Source organism: Malurus melanocephalus, unplaced genomic scaffold (genome assembly GCF_030028575.1).
Source record: "Malurus melanocephalus ecotype Western Australia unplaced genomic scaffold, MMel_1.1 scaffold_125, whole genome shotgun sequence".
Classification (NCBI taxonomy): domain Eukaryota; kingdom Metazoa; phylum Chordata; class Aves; order Passeriformes; family Maluridae; genus Malurus; species Malurus melanocephalus.
Window position 1 is genome coordinate 970,749 of NW_026623357.1, and position 18,751 is coordinate 989,499.

Consider the following 18,751-nt stretch of genomic DNA (forward strand, 5'->3'; position numbering starts at 1 on the left):
TGGAAGAATGCACCCGGCCAAGGCAGTTTATATAGTAACAAGATAATTTCATAAACTTATATTGAAGAGCGAGGGCTGTGATGTAACATTCTAGCAGTATATATCAGCTACCTGATATTTACTAACAAGGTTAAACTCCTATCTGTTTGTCTCAGCACTCTTCATAATTCACTTTTTAATGGATGGACAGGAAAAGTCAGCAGCGTGTGGCACGGATCATTTCTGAAATAGGACAAGACAGCTCGCGGCAGAGAAGCTGCTCCAAAAACACCCTTCCCGTTCCCCCAAAATCACGTCAAGCCTCTGCTTGGCAACCCCAATGCTTCGACCCTACTCATGAATCCTTTGGGAAGGGGTGGGTTTGTGTTTCCATTTCTAAATAAAAATGGAAAGCGAAGGGTCCCGAGGAAAAGGTGCCCCCGTGATGGGATTGCGCACGGAGCATTGGCTTTGGGATCCTCAGGACGGCGTTCCCAGGCAGGAGGAGGCACGTGGGGATGCTTTCCCCTCATCAGGATTGAGGAAAAAGGMCCCATTTTGTGGCAGCTCCTCGCAAAATGGCAGCGAGGACGCGCCCAGATCGCCTGGCGCCAGCACGGCACCGTCGACCAAAAACCGCCTCGAAATCCCAAAACCGCCTCGAAAATCCCCAAAACCGCCTCAAAAATCCCTCGCGAGTGACTCTCGCGGCGAGAGGATGACACCCCAGCCAACTGCCACATGCGACTCTCCAAATTAATAATGGATTTAGGATATTCATTCCCCGGGCTGCGAGGGCTCGGGGTGTGTCTGCAATTATCGGGATATAAGTCTGACACGCATTATCCTCCGATCAATGTCGTTCCCCTCGGTAGCCAACAGATTATCAGCAGCTTTGTGATATTCCAGGTGTCAAGGAAGAATTAAAAGCCGCAACAATCGCCCGAACAAAGGGACAAAAGATGGGATACGTGTTTCTGAGCCCTGCATATCAATTTAATATGTGCAGCTGACAATGATGCAAATGTCCTCGGGAGAGAGGCAGCGAGATCCGTGCCCAAACATACACACACCACTGTCAGCAAGATGGCAGGGAACAGAAGCAGTAGGATTCCCAGCCCAGGACACATGCCTCAGCAGGCAGAGCAACCCAACGAAACAATCCTCTGGTTGGGGAGAATTTTGGAAGCACCTGATTATGGAAAAGGGCCCTAAACAAGCCAGATGGTACTTTTAGCTGGCAGCAGAAAGTAGGAGACAGCCAAAAACATTACAGCATTTCCCCAAGAGGCCAGCAAATCGATTTTTAACCATTCTTTTTTTTAAAGTGGCGCTGTGGATGTGATAAAATAATGTTTCGGTGCCTTTTTAAAATGGCTAATTTTGCGAATAACACGCTTAAGGAGGACACAACTGGAAGAGAGGAGAAAGCAATGGGTTTTGACTTTCCCAGGGTGGTTGTATATTTGACATCAAGTTTCTATTCAGTCTCTGCCACTGTTTGCTCAGAATTAAGTGCCGGTTTTTGTTCAGGGTTTTTCCACGTAACATTAAAGAGAAAAATCCAGCAAAAGCAGAGAAATAGCCCTGTAAAATCACCATAGCCCAACAGTTCACAGGGCATGGGAGAAATGTGGTTAGGAAGCCTGATTCGTCCTCTTTAAACCTTTCCCCAAAAAATTATTTGGTTTCTAGATGATCATTTTTTAACAGAGGACAAACAATTTCTTAAATACTCACAAGGAGCCATTTGCTGGGGGATAAAATGCAGCTTTTTGGGGGAATCTTCTAATTTTYAAAACCTCCAGAATTTGCAATTCTGCCTGGATGACAGGGGTTTTCTCAGGGATCAGGTGGATGTCAAAGGCCAAACCTTGCCTTTGGCAGGCAGAAGCAGCTCAGGTTTTGTGTGGCCAAGGGATTTTCACTCCAGGATGGAGGACAGGGGTGGATTTTAGGGACTGAGAGGGCAGAGCAAGGCAGAGGAACCGAGTGGGAATGAGCATCAATCACCCTTTGACTCAAAGCTGCACCTCACACTCAGGGCTGGCCACGCTCCGAGCAAGGGCCAGGATGATGCTTCACTTCCATTTGCTGGGATTTTGGTTAAAAGGAAAAGCAARCCCCAGGACAGGGTTAAACCTGGACTAGATCCAAAGTGCTTTCTCCTGTTCAGAGCAAGGTGGTGCATTAGTGTGCTGCATCATGGATAATACTCCTGGAGACAAACGTGGGCTGCTGCAATAAAACACTGAACGCGAAAGGAGATAATCCATACATTAATATATTTTAAAATCTTGTTGATTGTAAATCCTTTTTTTTTTAAATAAAAGTATTTCCCTCCTAGAGGTGGTACCTAAGACTTTGCCTCCAGCCCTTGCTGATATAAAATAGCCCCTTTTTTTCCAGAATGCTGCTCTTGGGGCTGAGAACTGCAGGTACTACCTCACTCATCTGGCTTTTGGGGGTTCAAAGATCTGCACACAAGTCCCATYGAGGCAGATGAAGGCTATGCACAAAACAGTAAAACAGCCTATGATTTCCCAGCTAATTTTAGCAAGAGGATCTCTTATGTTATGTTTTTTGGTGTTTATCACACCAGAAATAGCAAGGGAGGAGCAGAAAGGATGATCTCTCTGTGCTGGAGCAGTGTGGACAAGAAGAGCTGGAGGATGCTGTGGATCTCTGCTCTACCCTGAGCAAGGTGGAACCAGAACAGAGCTCTGGAGCAGTGCTAGATGAACACACTGCTGAGAGTGGAGATACTTTGGAGCTGGAAATGGAAAGGATTTAAACATCTCTCCTTGTTTAGGCTCTCTGTGGGGTCACTGCATTCACAGAGCGATCTCTGGGTGCGAGTCACAGAACACCCCCTGACATTCCTGCAGGTCAAAGATGGCTCTGCAACCACTCAGGCAAATTGTTACCTGAGCTAACAGGCTGCTGGATGGATTTCTGTGCTTCTCTCTGCTCGCTGACTGCTGTGGTCAAAGCGTTGGGGCAGCACTTAACTCGGAGCAAAGTAAAGAAAGTAACCGGGGGATGATTTATTCACTGCTGCTGGCGGTGAAAAAGAAAACYGCTGAGAAGCATCCGGAAAAATGATCGGGAGACAGACAAAAGAAGTGGTTCTTCCTTATCCAGCACGGAGTAAAACTCGAATTTTGTGCTGTGGGGTGTTGTGGAGGCCAAAATAAAGATGGGGTTAAAAGCACATCTCTGAAAGGGAAGTTCACCGAAGGCAGTCAGGCACAAAGGTGGGAACAGAGCCTCTGGCTCATGAAACCGAGCTGTTTGCTGCCAAAATCCATGAGGCTGTGCTCTGAAAAGCATCACTGGGTGCCTCTCCTGCTGTTGTTATCTTTCCTWAAGTGTCCACCACCAGCCCTTGTCAGACACAAGGTGAGCCTCTGGTCTGGCTGAGAAGAGCCATTTGTTCCTCCCTGTGAGCAGATGCCAGATCCTGGGATGGAATGTGCTGTACCTGGCAGCTGAGGAGCASGAAAATTGCAGCAGGCATCCAGCACAATGAAATTAAGGAGAAMTGCTCCTCACCTGGTGCAGAAGCAGGGGCGCATCTGAAGTCAAAGTGGGAGAAAATGTGGGAAAGAGACTGGAAAAAAGAGATGAGATATTGTCTTCTTCCTGTACCTGATGGTCGTGTACCATCTTCTGGAAGTGCCCAAGGCAYTGGGACAGTGGAAARTGTCCYTGCCCCTGGTAGGGYGTGGAATGGGATGAGCTTTGRGGTCTCTYCCAGCCCAACCCATTCCATGATTCTCCARTTCTCCCTGTCTCATAACACCTTCCCTTGCACCTTTCATCTTYGGGTGAAAATGYYTCCTTTCAAATAAAGCCTTTTTTCTCCCCTAAAGCCAGGATCAAGCATGTGCAGGGAGCACAGTAGCTGCACTGTGTGCTGTGCACTGGAGTGATGGTTGTACTGGGAATGTTAATAAACAGTGCCCAGAGCAGAACTCCTGCATGAAAAAAGGGTGTATGTTACATCTCTCCCCCTCTCCCCTGTCTCATGCAATATTTACACAGCTGTGCTTTGTAAAAAAGTGCAGAGGGGGGGTTYATTATTATTTTTTGGTAATTTATTTACCTAAGATAGCCCAGCATCTGTTTTGTGGTGAGTTTCTTTCACAAAGTTTCACAGTTGCCTTGACTGATGCAAAAGGAGGTCACGCTCCTTTACTCAGTGATCTCAAAACCATTTGTTTCGAACATTTAGCCATTCTCTTTGGCTAATTTGTGCTCTGCTCTGTGTTTTTGGTTTGTCCTCTGCTTGGAAATGTGCACCCCTGGGGGAGCCGATCTGGCTAGGTGAGTATTTTAGTTATCTGTTTTATAAAATGCAGAAGTGCACAGGAATTTGCAATAATATGCATCATTTACTGGCTCTCAATATGTACTGTATATTGGCTCTGAAGATTACTAATATTTTCCAGCTGCCTCAAGAAAAAAAAAAAAGAAAGAAAGAGTTCAATGGAGTCTTTGCAGTGGGTCCTTTCCCATGACTGCCTGCACAGGTGATGAAGACTTTCCTGTGTCCTGAGGAATTAATAAGCCTGAACATTTCTATAGCAGCAGCATACCACGGGAGATAAAATATTGCTTCTGCTTCCCAAACACATTAGAAAAAGCAAGTCTGCTGATCTCAACTGCTAAGACAGCACATGAAAGGAATGCAGTCCATTTCCCAACCAAGATCTAATCTATAGGAGAGTTTATAGATCCAAGTCAACATCCTGAATTGGTCCCAGAAGCAAACAAGAAGACTAGTTGAATTTTTAAAAGACAGGTACAGTACTTTGAATGTGTTTAATGCCATTTTGCAGCTAAACAGCCCCATGCTGCAGTATCAGATGATTTTCAAGGATATCTGGGTGGGAGGAGACCTGTCTGGAGCTCACAAAGATTCGGGTTAGACAGACCCCAAATCAGCAAGAAATGCACAGCCATAGTCAGCCAGGGGAGCTTCTGTCTGTCAGAGCTCACCTCTGGAAAGGAAATKTCTGCTTTTGTCCCCATACCAGGGAAGGTGACACTTCTCACTTGGTGTCCAAAGAGAAGCCCAAGCCACACCCCTGCTTTAAGTTCCAGTTGTGGGCTGATGTGGACAGAGGGTGAGGGCTCCCCTGRATCCCTGGAAGTGTCCAAGGCCAGGCTGGACAGGGCTCTGAGCACCCTGGGATGSTGGAATTGGGTGGGCTTTARGATCCCTTCCAGGCCAAACCTGGAATCTGATTCTCAGATTCTCTGATCAACAATGGGTGGTAACAAAACGCTGCATCCCAGGAATCCTGTTCTTCTCGGGAAGCAGCATTCCAGCCTTGGTCAGGGAACAGTTTTCCATGGACAAAATCCTTCCTGTMTGTCTGAAAAGTGATGCAGGTGATGTGGGCTGTGTGTGGTGACAGAAACACCTCGGGTGACCCTGCATTTGTGACAAAGCACAGAAGATCTGCTCCTCACTCGGTCATGGGAGTCAGTGACAGCAGCACAGGGATGGTGTTAGCACCAGCCTTGCCGAAAACAGCTTTAATTTGATAACTACAGGAAAATTCCTTCCCATTTTCAGCTCAGAACTCCCACAGCTCCATCTCCATTTTTAAATGATGCATTTCCTGACATCTGGAACTGGATGCAAGGAGCAAAGCCACAGCACTGACCGCCCGCCCGACTTCTCCGGGACCGWGCTGAAGGGATGTTTTCCTCGGGGGATTACAGCAAAGCTGAGGCATGTGCTTCAACACTTGCATGGGATTACTAATTTTATTAAAAATGGAAAGTACACTTTAGGCTGAATCCCAAGGCCAAGTCTGCTGTGTTGTCCAGTGTCTGGAAAGAAATAAAAAAAAGGAGCCTTGGAGGGACGTGAAAACATCTAGAACTTTTCGATCTGAGCTGATTTTTCAGCGAGCAGTTCTTCCCCCAGCTCCAGCTTCCTTCCACGGTTTTRAGGCAGCTCTGCCAGCAGCGTGGCATGTTGTCACAGGTCTCATGCTACTCCCAGAATTGCCAAAGACAAGCTGAGCTATTGATCCAGTGGTAATTTGCTGTCAAAATGACTCTGTCTGGGATGGCAAATGAGCAATGTTAATCACTCGCCTTGACGAATGCCACCGCCAAAGACTGACAAYGCTCACAGCCCCAATGTGGACCTGCTGCATTTTTCCTGGCCCCATGGAGCTCCTGGTCTTCCCCAGCCTTGACCAATTAGAGTTTAACTTATCCATTAAGGTGCAGCTCTGGGAAAGTTCTGTTTAAAATAAACAACAACTTACACTGGTGAGTAACTCATCAGCTATGCAGCAGCCTGATTCTGATTGCCTGGCAGAGAAACACACACATTTTGTGCAGTATCTGATAAAAGATCTATAATGTGCTAACACAAACCTATCATGTAGCACCTGTGACTAACAGATTGTGATATCAAAGTCTTGATGCCTAAGTGCTCCTRTAAATGCATTAAACTTTTAGCGGCAGGAACTGTAGACTGCCGGTGACAAGGAGCTGATATGGTATTTCAGTAGAAGTTGATAAGTGTTATTGCTCTTAGAAGAAAAGAAAAAAAAAATCTTATGTTCTTGAAAACCACTGGGCAGCTTGTGTTTTGATGGGATACTGTAATGCAGGGAGCAGGGATATGGCAACACATGGACTCCACGAAAAAAAAGACATTTMAGAGAAGCTCTGCATTCTGCAGCTGCTGGAGTTGCTTGAAGTGGGTTCCCATCACACATTTCACTTCAAGCATCTACCTGTTCGCTCAGAGTCAGCTTTTCAGGTGGCTGTGTGCACGTGGGGCCTGTTTAATTCCATGTTAAAGAATGAAGCTSCTCCTGGATGTAAGAACTTCTTTCCTGAGCAGTGGAACAGGCTGCCCAGAGAGGGTGTGGAGTGTYCCTCACTGGAGATATTCAAAGTTATCTGTGTCCATCGCAGAGGATGGCCCTGCCTGAGCAGGGAGGTGGCACCAAATGACCCCACCGTGGTCCTTTCCCATCCTGAACCATTCTGTGTGAAATGTTCCCGCTGCTGTTCAGATATTAAGCTCAGTGGAGGAAGAAATGTGGCTGGTGCCTGCTGGGAGATGTGYTGAGGTGTGTAATGAAGCTGCTGCACCAGGCAGGTACGGGCAGAGCAGCTCCAGGACTGCCTGACCTCGCAGGGTGGCTCAATGTCACATCTGGGGAGCACCGAGCAAACACAGCTGGCAGGGATCCTGCACACACACACCTCCTCTGGGTAAGGAAAAGTTGTGTTACCTAGGCTTTGTCTTTCTTCACTAGGCCTGGGAGTGGCCAAATAGCTCAGCTATTCAAGGAAATTATTAATAAAGATCGTGAAATTCCTGTGCCTAACGATGATCCAGTGAAAAACTGCCCAGCTGCAGCAAGCCAGTGAAAAGTAGTGCCAGGGAATTATTTGACACTGAATGCTCCATGTCTGAAGCTGAATGCTTTCCCAGAGAAAAGGGATTATTTCTCTATTCCTTATTTTGTATAATACATGGTTCTCATGTTTTTCATCATATTTTTTGCAGGAAGTCCCTTGAATCATTGGCAGTGATGCAGCACAATCACTGAAAACTTTTCTGGGCTCTGASTTAGGGCACAATGATGAGCCCATGGACCTTTTGCCTGAGGACAGATCAGACCCTCTGTATCACACACATTTCATCTCCCAGGCAGAAACTGCACTTAGGACACAAAGARCACGATCTAGGATCTCCCTTACACCACTTTCTCTCGAATTTCCGAGATATAATTCCAAACAGACATCGAAAACAAACTCTTGTGGTCATCTGAGCTATGCCTGAATGAGCTTTTCTGATGCATACGGCATAAATAAAAGTTTCTCAGCAAACACGGAGAAGTTTTCTTGCGTGCTGAGAAGAAAGCCCGTGCCAGATTTGAGAAAAGCATTATTGAAACAAGAGTTTGGACCGGCTGCCTGCATGTGGTTGCTGCATAACCAGCCATGGGGAGAGGCACGGCACCATGAATTCAGGGGTCACTGCCACTGCAAGGGAAATACTCCAGAATAAGATCTCAGCTCCTCAGCTGCACAGAAATCCCTCAGAAGCTGCTTTCAGACAGTCCCATGGATAGTGGGAACCAGCAGCATCACCCTGCGTGGTTTAATGACTCTTTCAGTGGAAGAAGGAGCACAGAGCTCCAACCATTTTGCAAACCAAGCTGGGCAAGATCACAACCAAGGCAGAGCTGTTTGTGCCTTCAGACACCTCAAGAAGTGCAAGGAGTACAAACACACGCCTTTCCTGGGATTACTGTCCTCTAGAGACTGAACTGCCTTGTGGAAACACAGSTAGAAGATCTCAGAATACAAGTAAAAGAACAAGTAGAAGATCTAAGAATACACATAGAAGACCTAAGTAAAGAAACAAGTAGAAGACTTAGGTAGATAAATAAATACGATACTCCAAACTTGCATCTGAGTAATTTCTTCCCCTGCCACGCTGTACAGACACAGTGGAAGCAGACTTGGCAAATTCCATCCACGTGCTTCCCAAAATGACTGACGGAGCACAACGTGAACATTACTCCTGGACCGGATCGAGAGAAYGCATTAAAAAAATGCGTAAGTGGAACGCAGATATACATTAACTCAATCCTGGCTTATTATGGAATTAAAGAACACATACCTGTAATTATGGCTTACCCCTGTTACAAGCAGAGCCGCCRCAGAACTGAACGTGGGCCAGCTTTGTGCAGGAGTTCAAAGCCAGTGTGATGCTGCCTTATTTTCTCACTAACATCATCTTTATCCTCTCTTGCCCTTCTTCTCAGTTAACAAGAGTTATGTACTGAAAGTGCTGAGATAAAGCAATGGGAAGGAGGATACCGCAAAAGGTATCTGAAAAGCACAAGTAATTTACTACATGTCTGCTTTGTTTTACTTCCTAAGCCTTCCTGTTGTGAAAGGAAATTCATCTTTTCTGGCAGACTCCAGCCTTTTTTTAGGTCGGAGAGCTCCCCAGGAGCTTTGGAGCGCAGGTAAATGGATGTGAGACTGAAGGGGCACAGCACAAGGAGCACGGGATTAATGCTGGGCTTTGCCGTGGCTGTCACAGCTGACGCGCAAGGAGAGTCACGGGAAGGGAAGGGTGTGGAAAAAAAATAGGCTGAGTGCTTTGCCCATCACTGCAGGTCTGAGATGGCACGAGTGGAAAGGTGCTGCTGGTGGGGGAAGAACAGAGGATGCACCCTGAGGTGGGGGAATAACAGAGGATCCATCCCAAGGTGGGTGAAACACAGAAGATCATCCACCTCCACACAAGACAGACACCAGGAGTGGGTCAAAACCCCGAGAAAGGGCTGTGGATGGACAACAGCTGTACCCTGAACCCTGCAGGCAGTGGGGAACCCCGGATTTGGGCACAGGGGAAGCATCCACCACCTCACGGAAGCAGCACAGAGCGGTTTTGTCCTCTTCTGTTCTCCTGCCAGTTCGCACATATGTTCTGAGCACACAGCCTGCCCTCCAAAGACCACTTACAGGGGCAATCACGGGGAAGCAAAGCAGGAAGAAAGTATCCAAAAAGGGAATTGGTTCAAGAGGAAAAAATGGAGACAGATGTAGAGCGGCTAGKCACGGCTGGCGGTAAATAACCCTCTGCCTGGAGTGCTCTCTCTCTCCGAGAGCAGTTCACATATTACATTTCATATTTCCTTTCTAGGAAGTCAAATCTTTGTTTTCCTGGCGTTTGTTCTCTTCTCCTCTGCTCCTTCTAAAACTGTCTTCTGGTTTTCACTTTCCCTTCTGTGTTTTGCTCTCTTTYGAGTGCATTTCCCCTGATTTCCCTGCACCATCCCAGGCCACACCTTTGGCCACCACCCTGTCCCAGTGCCTGTGCCATGGGTACATGGCTTCACACCTGCCTCCCGTGCTTGAGTCTCCCCTCTTCCTCAYGTGCACACCTCAAAATTAAGCAGATGCAACGCACAGAGATGGAATATTCATCCTCTTGCTCCCATAAACCTGTCAAGGCACATAGGCCAAGAAGCTATCTCTGCATAAATCTAAATCTCCTGTGAGGAAGCAATCTACTCAAAGGCAATAAAGGCAAAGGATGCATTATTATCTTTGGTGTGGATCCTACTGGACTGGGATGTTGGCTGCTGGCTCCTCTCTGAACTTCCCATCCCACAGACAAGGCTCAGCTTCCTTTCCTTGGGCTGATTTCCTCCTCCCGTYGTTTTGGCCGGTAACCCAAAGGACAGGGTTTAATTATGGACTTTGGAAACCTGGCTTGCACTGCTCTGCCAGCACGGGATAAAACTTGAGCCTGTCCTCTGAAACAGCATCGTTCTGATGCTGATACCTGCGTTATCCTGCACAGCACAGAGCGAGCTGCGGGGAAGAAATGCCAAGACAAAGAAAAAGATGGGTTTTAGTCTTTAAACTTCTACTGAAAGTTTCACGGAGAAGAAAACAAAACTCGGAGTTTTGTGAAGCTCAGAGATTATTGTATGTGCCACCATTTTGATTGTGGATTAAATAAGTGGCAAGGCCATCCTCTGGGAATAAAGACATCAGAAAGGAAGGATCTGGAACTGGCCCAGGCTCCAAAGCTCCCTCTCTGGGAGGAGCACTCTGGAAAGCCCTSGCTAAAATGGGATGTTAACACCACTTACACAGCTTTAGGGTGACCAACTCAGTCAGAGGCCCCACTGAAGGCTCATGGAACATTTTACACTTTTGGAGGTGAAATCCCCGTGTCAAACACCGATGGCCACATGCTGGTGTCAGAGCCAGGTGTGATGGCTGTGTATGGACAGCAGTGGGACAAACCTTTGGGGGATCCCTTTGTGCCAGTGACACTCCTGTCACCCCAGCAGGGAAAGGACACTCAGAACTGGTTTGTCCTTGGCCACTGTCGAGCTGTGGCTCCTCAGGTGATCCCTCTGCCAGTGCTCTTGCAGTGACCCTGTTTCACGGAGAGGCTGAGGCAATGAATTCAGAGGACAGGCTGCTGGAAAGCCACGGCAGAAGCACCGGGGTGGGGCTGCGTGGATGCAGCACAAGGATGGCTTGGCCACGTGGGCAGGACAAAGCTCTTTTTCCTCACAGCTGTGACAGTGATAGATTGCCTGGTGAATCTGAGCTATATCTAGTTGRTACCTGGCTACAGTCCCTGATGCTGCAAGGTGATTTTCTGCCATTTTACAGGCAAGACTAAGCAGAATCTGGGATTTTTTTTCTATAGCAAGTGAGGAAGGTCATGAGGAAAGAAGAAACCTTCTCTTGCCTGACTTGCTCTTGCCTTTCTGAGCGCCTCAGGAAGTTTGACACGGGCAGCTGTGCTTCCTCACCACGGGCACCCAGTGGTGCCAAGAGCAGCAGAGGAGCTCTGGAGGTGTGAGGCTTTGGGTTCTCCTCTTGCCCAGCCCAGCAGMTCAGTGCCAGGACTCGGATGAGCCRGAGGAAATGACCACRTGTGGACAAAACCACCCGAAACGACAGCAGAACRAACAGCCGACCTCTGTCTGCTGCACAAACGGAGAACATTTGTCATGAACAACAAGGACCCCAAACTTTGGGGGGAGCTGTCCCCCAGCCTGGCAGCGGTGCAGGAGCAGTGACCCCGTCAGTGTCCAGCCATCTGTGGCTGAGATCTCCCCCTCTCCCAGCTTTTGTCTGCGATTTTGCCGCTCCGTGAGCAGAGGTTCAGCGCCATGCCTCACATCATCTGGAGCCTGGAGCTGATGGAGGGAAGGGCCCCTGGTGCCCACGGAGCAGGAGACCTCGGTGCAAGCACCAGAGCCCTGGGGACRGCGGTGGCCAGGCAGGCACGGGGAGCCTGGCACTCGTCTGCCCGCAGGTCCAGCCTCTCCTCCTGCCAAAGTGCCACATCTGCAGTCAATAAGGGCCCACAAGCTGGCTCCTCCTCATTAGAGGAGAGAGGGCAGCTGGCAGGGGATCCTCCAAGGGCTCCCAGGCACAGGAATCAGTCTCCTCCCAGTCTGGAATAGCCCAAATTTGGTGACTTTCTGGGCATGCTGTAAAGGACAGCTGTTTGACAGGGTCTCCAGAGAAAGCTGTGGGTATGTTTCCTACATGATGAAGGATATAGGTGGCTGGCCAAGTGCCCACACAACTGATTTTAATGCTGTTCAGGTCGAATTTACTTTTCTGTGCTGTATAGTTCATTATACACAGCGCCCTGGACCAGCATGTGTTTTTTTCCAAACAAACCAAAACCATATTATTTTAAATCCAGACAAAYGAGAAAGACGAAAAGGAAGTATTGCAAAAGATTCTTTTCACCTTTAGAGGACCTCCTCAAACCCTGGGAGGCACTGCTTGCCTTCCTCTAACAAATAAGAGTTCTGTTATTTTTATTGGCAATAAATATATTGATATATCAATATTGATATAAATATATTGGTTATTCAGGCATTAACTAAATGAGGCATTCAGTTCACCTACGTATGTAGCACTGAACCAGAAAAATATTTCCAATAGTCTTGAGCACCCAGATGATCTCAGTAAAAGTGATCAATGGACAGTCAGGTATGTAACATAACAGAACCCCMAAAAAATGATCAGCAGGAAAGATCACACACAAAAATTGACTGAGAAGAGGCCAAAGAGCTGCTTCCTCAACGTTCTGAAGTGTAACACCCAGTGATAGCTATTTTGATATGAAGCCTCCAATCACACTTCACAGCATTACAGATTGATAAAACAACTCCTTCTGTAAGTCTCTTAAAAGTCATTACTGAGTGATCTCAAGTGTTGTATAATGCTTGAAAAGTCCTTCTACCTTATACAGGTTTARGGATATTTATTTAAGCAGCGTAACTGATGGAGCACAGCCCAGACAGGTACTGCTTTTTGCTAGGAAAAGCTATCCCAGAACTGAATCTGGACATTTTGACAGAAAAAAAAAGAAAAAGACCGCCTATCTTCTGCTGCATTATTGAAATACTTCAGATATTTGGCCAAAATACAGAAGTGACACACTACAGAAACATTCACAGCTGCAGGAGCAATAAAACCACTGCCACATTTTCACGAGACCGTTCCTCGGAAGTGACGAGATGTCTGGGAGCGGCCACCTCTCTAACACAGCAAATTCTGACAACAAAACAGAGCAAGTGGAGATGAAGTTCTGGAGCTCTGGGAGCCTGGCCTTACCTGGCTCCACTTCATGCCATCCGCTGGACTGGCTGCCGCTGCCCGGAGAGCGCCCTTGGCTTGTGTAGAACGGCTCCTCACCRGGGCTGTCCATCTCATCCTCCACAGACTTGAGACGTTTTGTGGAGCTGGGGGTGCAAAAAAAGCACGGTGAGGGCATGGCAGGGGAACTGAGGCACTGCTGGTGGAAGGTAGAACAGGTTTAGGGCCCTGATTCAGGTGTGAATCCTGAATCTGCACAGCCAACCTGCCCACCCAACCTCTCAGCATCCATTTTTTGTTTCTGGTTTTCCTCCAAGCTTTGGTGAGACACCAAACAACCTTTCCCAGGCCAAACCCCTCAACCTGCACTAGTTTGACCAGAAGTTAGTCTGACATTTAGGCTTTCACAGATCCAAAAGCAGGACCTTTTCCAAAGCCCTCAGAGGTCAATAAAAAGGCAAGAATTTAACTTGCATAGTGCAATTCTTGCACTTTGAATGAATACGGTGATGACACACCAGACTCATTTTCACTGCCAGATTATTYTCTATTTCCAGGCTAATTCTGAAAGCAAATCACTTATCAGTTCAAACTCTTATTTTCAATCTTTTCAATTTTAACCCAGACTTTGGTCCCATAAGAAGAAAGAAGGATCCATTCTGGGTTCAAACACTCACGTTATCCCACAACGAGAAGCATTTGACTCGGCAGCTGTGCCAGCGAGCASAGAAAGCCCCCAGTGGGTATCTCTGGCCAGTGTCAGCATTAAAGAATCCCCCTGTGAGAGATCACACCTCCCTCAGCTGAGGCTCAGGACGCAGAAGAGCCCTTTCAGTGGTCTCTGGTGGCCGCTGGCTCCAGCAGCTCTGCAGGGAGAGGATCCCAGAGCCAAAGACACTCAGCTTGGCTCTGCTTTCCATAATGAGTTGCACAGACTGCATGGGGACCTTACTGAGAATTTCTCTTCTAAGTACTTTTCCAAAGCTGGGCCAGCTCACTTTTTTTTTTTTTTTTTTCTGCCCCAAATCTGTATTCTATTAAGACTTAGAGCACTCAAGAACAGGCTCCTCTGTGTAGGGGGAACACATTTCACAGACATAAAATCTTGCACTGCAATTCCTATTGGTTTAGGGCTTGCAGCCTCCCCACCCGAGGCTCTGCACAGGTAGAGCTGGAGGGTGTGCAAAGCCAGTTGGTGAGAAACAGGAAGAATAAGTCYTGGGGTATGTGTGGAATGCAGGTTTGGCCATTCCTTAATTTAGAGAATTGTTATGTGTCAATAGGGGAAATTGTGTGCATACAATATAATTACCGCCTGATAATTCTGCTGAGTCTGTGTATTTAAAGAATTTTTTTTTTTTTTTTTCTGACTGGGAACAGCCTAATGAGAGGAAAACAAACATATTACCAAGTTATTAACTACCCATGCTGTTTATAATTAGCTCCTTATCAGTGGTAGCTATTTGCAGAAGAATGGAAGAGCAACAACTGAGCTCTTAAGTAACATTAATAACCTYACTTTTGCTTCTGGAGCCACCAGTAAATTCTACCTGAGAACGGGGCTAACGATGAGTGCTGTAGGCTACACAGTTTACAGGCAGGAAAGAAACAGCACCAMGTTTTTAATTGATGTGTAATGGGAATTGCAGTCACCGAGCTCCATAACGTGCACACTGCAAGACACAAAATGTTCCTCCAAATCACTGCAAACTGTAAGAAGTTACTGCTTAGAGCCCCTCTTTAAAGATTACTGTTGTTTAAATAAAATCAACAGCTTTATTCAAACTACAGGGATTTTTCACACGTGCACTTGCTCACTGCAAAGCTGGTGGCACTGCAGGCTGAGATAAAAATGTAAGAGAGCCTTGTGCTGGAGTTAGACTTTCTTGTCATGTCTTTGAAATAAGTGATCTATTTTGGCTGTGGGGGAAAAAAAAAAAAATCAATCTGGTTCCTTAATAGTGTTCACGACTACTCGAGTGACTGAGCTTGTTTATAAATCTAATCTCATGKATGATTAAAGTGAAAGGTAAAAAATAAAAAATATCCTTGTTTGATAGCTGGCATCTAAGCCGAAATCAAAATCAGATGGGGCAGTCATCTGCATTAGCAAATCAGTTTTCCAAAGGCTGAGTCACAAACTTCTAAATGCTCTAGGAAAACGAAATGCTTTATAGACCRAGGCCCTAAAGCAGTGTCAGTCTCACAGGTAACACTGTTTACAGCAAAGAATACATGTAAATCTGTCTCACGACTTTCCTCACATCTCACTATGCTCCAAATTTTGTTCTGAGCTGAAATGCAACAATTCCAGTGCAACACCTTCCTGATACACCCAGGCACAGCCAGGAGTTACACAGAAAGTTTTTTTTTTTTGAGTGCTGCGCACACGAAAAGAAGAACTTTGCTGCAATCCAGCTGAACATTCAGCCCTGTGAGTCTGAAACAGCTCCACACCGTGAGGCCCCCAAACAACCTGTCAGAGAATTTAATGGTTACTTTCCCAGATGAGTAATGATGCTGGCTGGGGTTTCCAAGGAACCTGGTACAGGCAGAGATTGAATTACCTGGTAGAGGATGTGCTAGGTAAAGACCTCCTCATTGCTCCTGGGCTCATGCTGTAGTATGAAGAACTTTCCAAATCTGAGAGGGAGAAATTAGGGCCTGTTCCTGCAGCTATCGGTGCTGGGGAAACAAAAGAGATTGCAGTCAGTAAGTCATGTGAGCATGGCGTGAATTGCACTTCAAAATCACTTTTTCTTCCTCATGAGTGTGTTTAGTTTCACGATGGGAACAGGTGGGATGTGGAAATTAGGAAATGCTAATGGTACCTGGCATTGAAATCAAGAAGATGGAAATTTTATCAAGAATACAATGTTCCATGACACACACTCTCTTTCTTGCATTCCTCCAAAGATATTATTATTATTTTTAAAAAATCAACAATTATGGCATGACTTTCTCTAAGCACTGTTTTTCTGTTAATACCATTCTAACATTTAACAAAACTTGTTGCTTTTAGGACCTTGGCACTGTTACAGACTGGCTGCATCATCCCTGTGGAGTGCTTGGCAGGATCTGTCAGCAGCACAGGCAGGGAAATGCACACCTCAGGAGCTTTGGGGTGCATGTGATGCACAGCCACGAGCACAGAGGGTTAAAAAAGCAGATGGAAACTTGAGTTCTTTTCAGCCTAAGARCATCTGAACTTTCCTCTGGCCTCTCCTCCAGCTGAATCAGAGACACACGACTCCCCAAAAGTTTCATCCAGCAGTGAGCTWCCACTCTTCACCTCATCACCTTATCCAGCACTGAAATTTTTATTGCAGGGGATGTGAATCCCTGCAATTTCCCCATCCTAGAGCTTTGGTTTCACATTAAACATCCTGGATTCCTACACACCCTGAAATGTGCAGGCACAAGCCATGAACCTCATGTGCTGTATTCTTCTGGGAACAGACAAGGACCAGAGCAGCTTAAAGCTGAAGTCAGCAGAGAATGGATTTCGTGCTGAAATGCCACAAATACAGCAAATGGTACCGTGTCCACTGTGGCTGTTCAGTGCTATTGCCAGGACAATGCAACTTTGGGAGCTGACAATTACAGATCATGATTTTCTCTCACATTTCAGTGCCATCAGAGGGAAGGACGTCCTACACAATGAAATGCACCAGCTTGGCCTGGGCTGTGTTGTCTCAGAGCCCTGATTCGCAGCCACAAAGGCGAGGCAGTCCCGGTGCCACACAAGGGATGCCGAGCCAAGTTTAATCTTTGGTCTGAGAACCTGGCCCATTTTCAAACATGAAAAAATCTTTCAGTCCAGCGGGGAASGAGTGAGGAAATGAAGACAGGATAGCTCCTATCACCCAGCTAACATGTCTGGGCTGGGAGTGCTGCCACTGACTGTAACGGGGCCAGGATTTCACCCCAAGTCTTAAGGAGCTCACAATGTCAGATCTGACAGAGGAATAATGCAGCTTCGCAGCTGCCTCATCATCCCCACAAGACAATTAGTTGTTGTTTGGCAAGGATCTTTTAAGAACGTCATTGAGACAGAAAGGGAGCAGCCTGGATAGCCACGGACTTTTAAAAGCTGGGGACGGAAAATGCACAACGCCATTAAAACTTGAGAAAATCTGGAACGGCCATTAAAAGGAATTAAGTTGGGAAGTAATTTATGACAAGAACACTCCAATCCTTTGTTATCTTCTCTTAACTATCATAYGCTTCCTGCACACTGGGTATATGGGAGGGTGTGCTAACAGAGGGAAGGGAAAATTAAGCACAGTAAAATTAACTCGTTTTATCAATTTGTGCTTTCTGCAACAGTTTCCTGACAGCAGCTACAAGAGGCTGTAAAACTGATGAATTTGCATGGAAAAAGAAACCGGTGTAAGTAATTTGTGTAAAAGGTAACAGGGACACGGACTGCTATAATTCAGACACCCTGCAGATAGCAGACTGCTGCAGTGTGTGCAGTTATGGGTTAGAAAAATGACCACACTGCAGTCAGTCTGACTTGAATGGAAATCAATCATAAAGGTACTCTCTGCAGCATCCACTCCACAGTTTTCAGCAACTTCCTTGCCAAACAGATTTGTGCTCTGCAAACCCTTTCCTGAGCAATCCCTCTGCACCCTGTGCCTCCCAAAGCCCARCTTACAGGTTAAGCACACAGTTTTSCAAACAGGAACATAAAAAGGCGAGCACTAAATTAAAGCACTGCTTCTTTCTGAGGCACAATGAATTTCCTGGACTTTGCCAGATTTATGAAACAGTTTTATTCCAAGGAGATAAGGAATTAAAACTGGTWTGTGGGTAACGCTTCTTTCTTTGCCCTCCCCTGTGTTTATTGCCCTTTCCCCATATCCTGAGTATTTCCTGAGCTGGCCCTATAGGAAAATGGAATGTGTGTCCAGAGCAGGGTAGGGCAGGAAAAAGGTATTGGTAAATGCTGGGTAAAATCAGTGCAAAGCAGAAATAGATTGATCTGGGTAGGATGCCCAGAGGAGCTGTGGATGCCTCATCCCTGGAAGTGTTCAAGGCCAGGTTGGACAGGGCTTGGAGAACCCTGGGACAGTGGGAGGTGTCCCTTCTGGAATGAAATGAGCTTTAAGATCCCTTCCAACCCAAACCATTCTGTGATTCTGTGATTCCTGTCAAAGCTTGAGAGTAAGCAAAGGGATCCCAAGTGGTGCAAAGTGTGGCAAAACTSTGTCAAAACTATAAAACTCTGTCTAAACTAAAAAAATCTGTCTAAACTAAGCAGGCAGAAGTAGCTGGTTTGCCCAACAAGAGGAGGAGAGGGATGAGGAGGAAGGTGGGTGCCTCTGCCTGCAGTGACCTGCAGCATCACCCTGCTCCCAGCCTGCTCCCTCCAGCTCAGCTCCTCACCCAAAATGTCAAGAAAAATAACTGAGAAATTAATAAAGAACCCTCTGACTTAACCCAATTGCAATATTTATTTTGAAAAAAATTACTGAATTACAGAACAGGAAACCCACTAAATAAAACCAGCCAGGCTGGCATTTGTCTCCCTTGGAAYATGGCACTTTCTTTAAGCCACGTTAATATTTAGCCTCTCTTTTTTTTTCCCATTTTGATGAACTTGTTT

General features: G+C 46.5%; 1 protein-coding gene across 8 annotated transcripts in view; it reads right to left on the bottom strand.

Annotated features, from left to right (window-relative positions):
- The window catches only part of NFIA (nuclear factor I A), a 240,404-nt gene that overhangs the window by 57,614 nt on the left and 164,039 nt on the right, over window positions 1-18,751 (bottom strand). For all 8 annotated transcript variants that reach the window (XM_057370406.1, XM_057370405.1, XM_057370410.1 and 5 more), the window contains exons 4-5: window positions 15,705-15,822; window positions 13,156-13,283 (exon numbers count right to left, since the gene is read on the bottom strand). In XM_057370406.1, coding sequence (XP_057226389.1) covers window positions 13,156-13,283; window positions 15,705-15,822 — 246 coding nt within the window. The remainder of the gene's footprint in view (window positions 1-13,155; window positions 13,284-15,704; window positions 15,823-18,751) is intronic.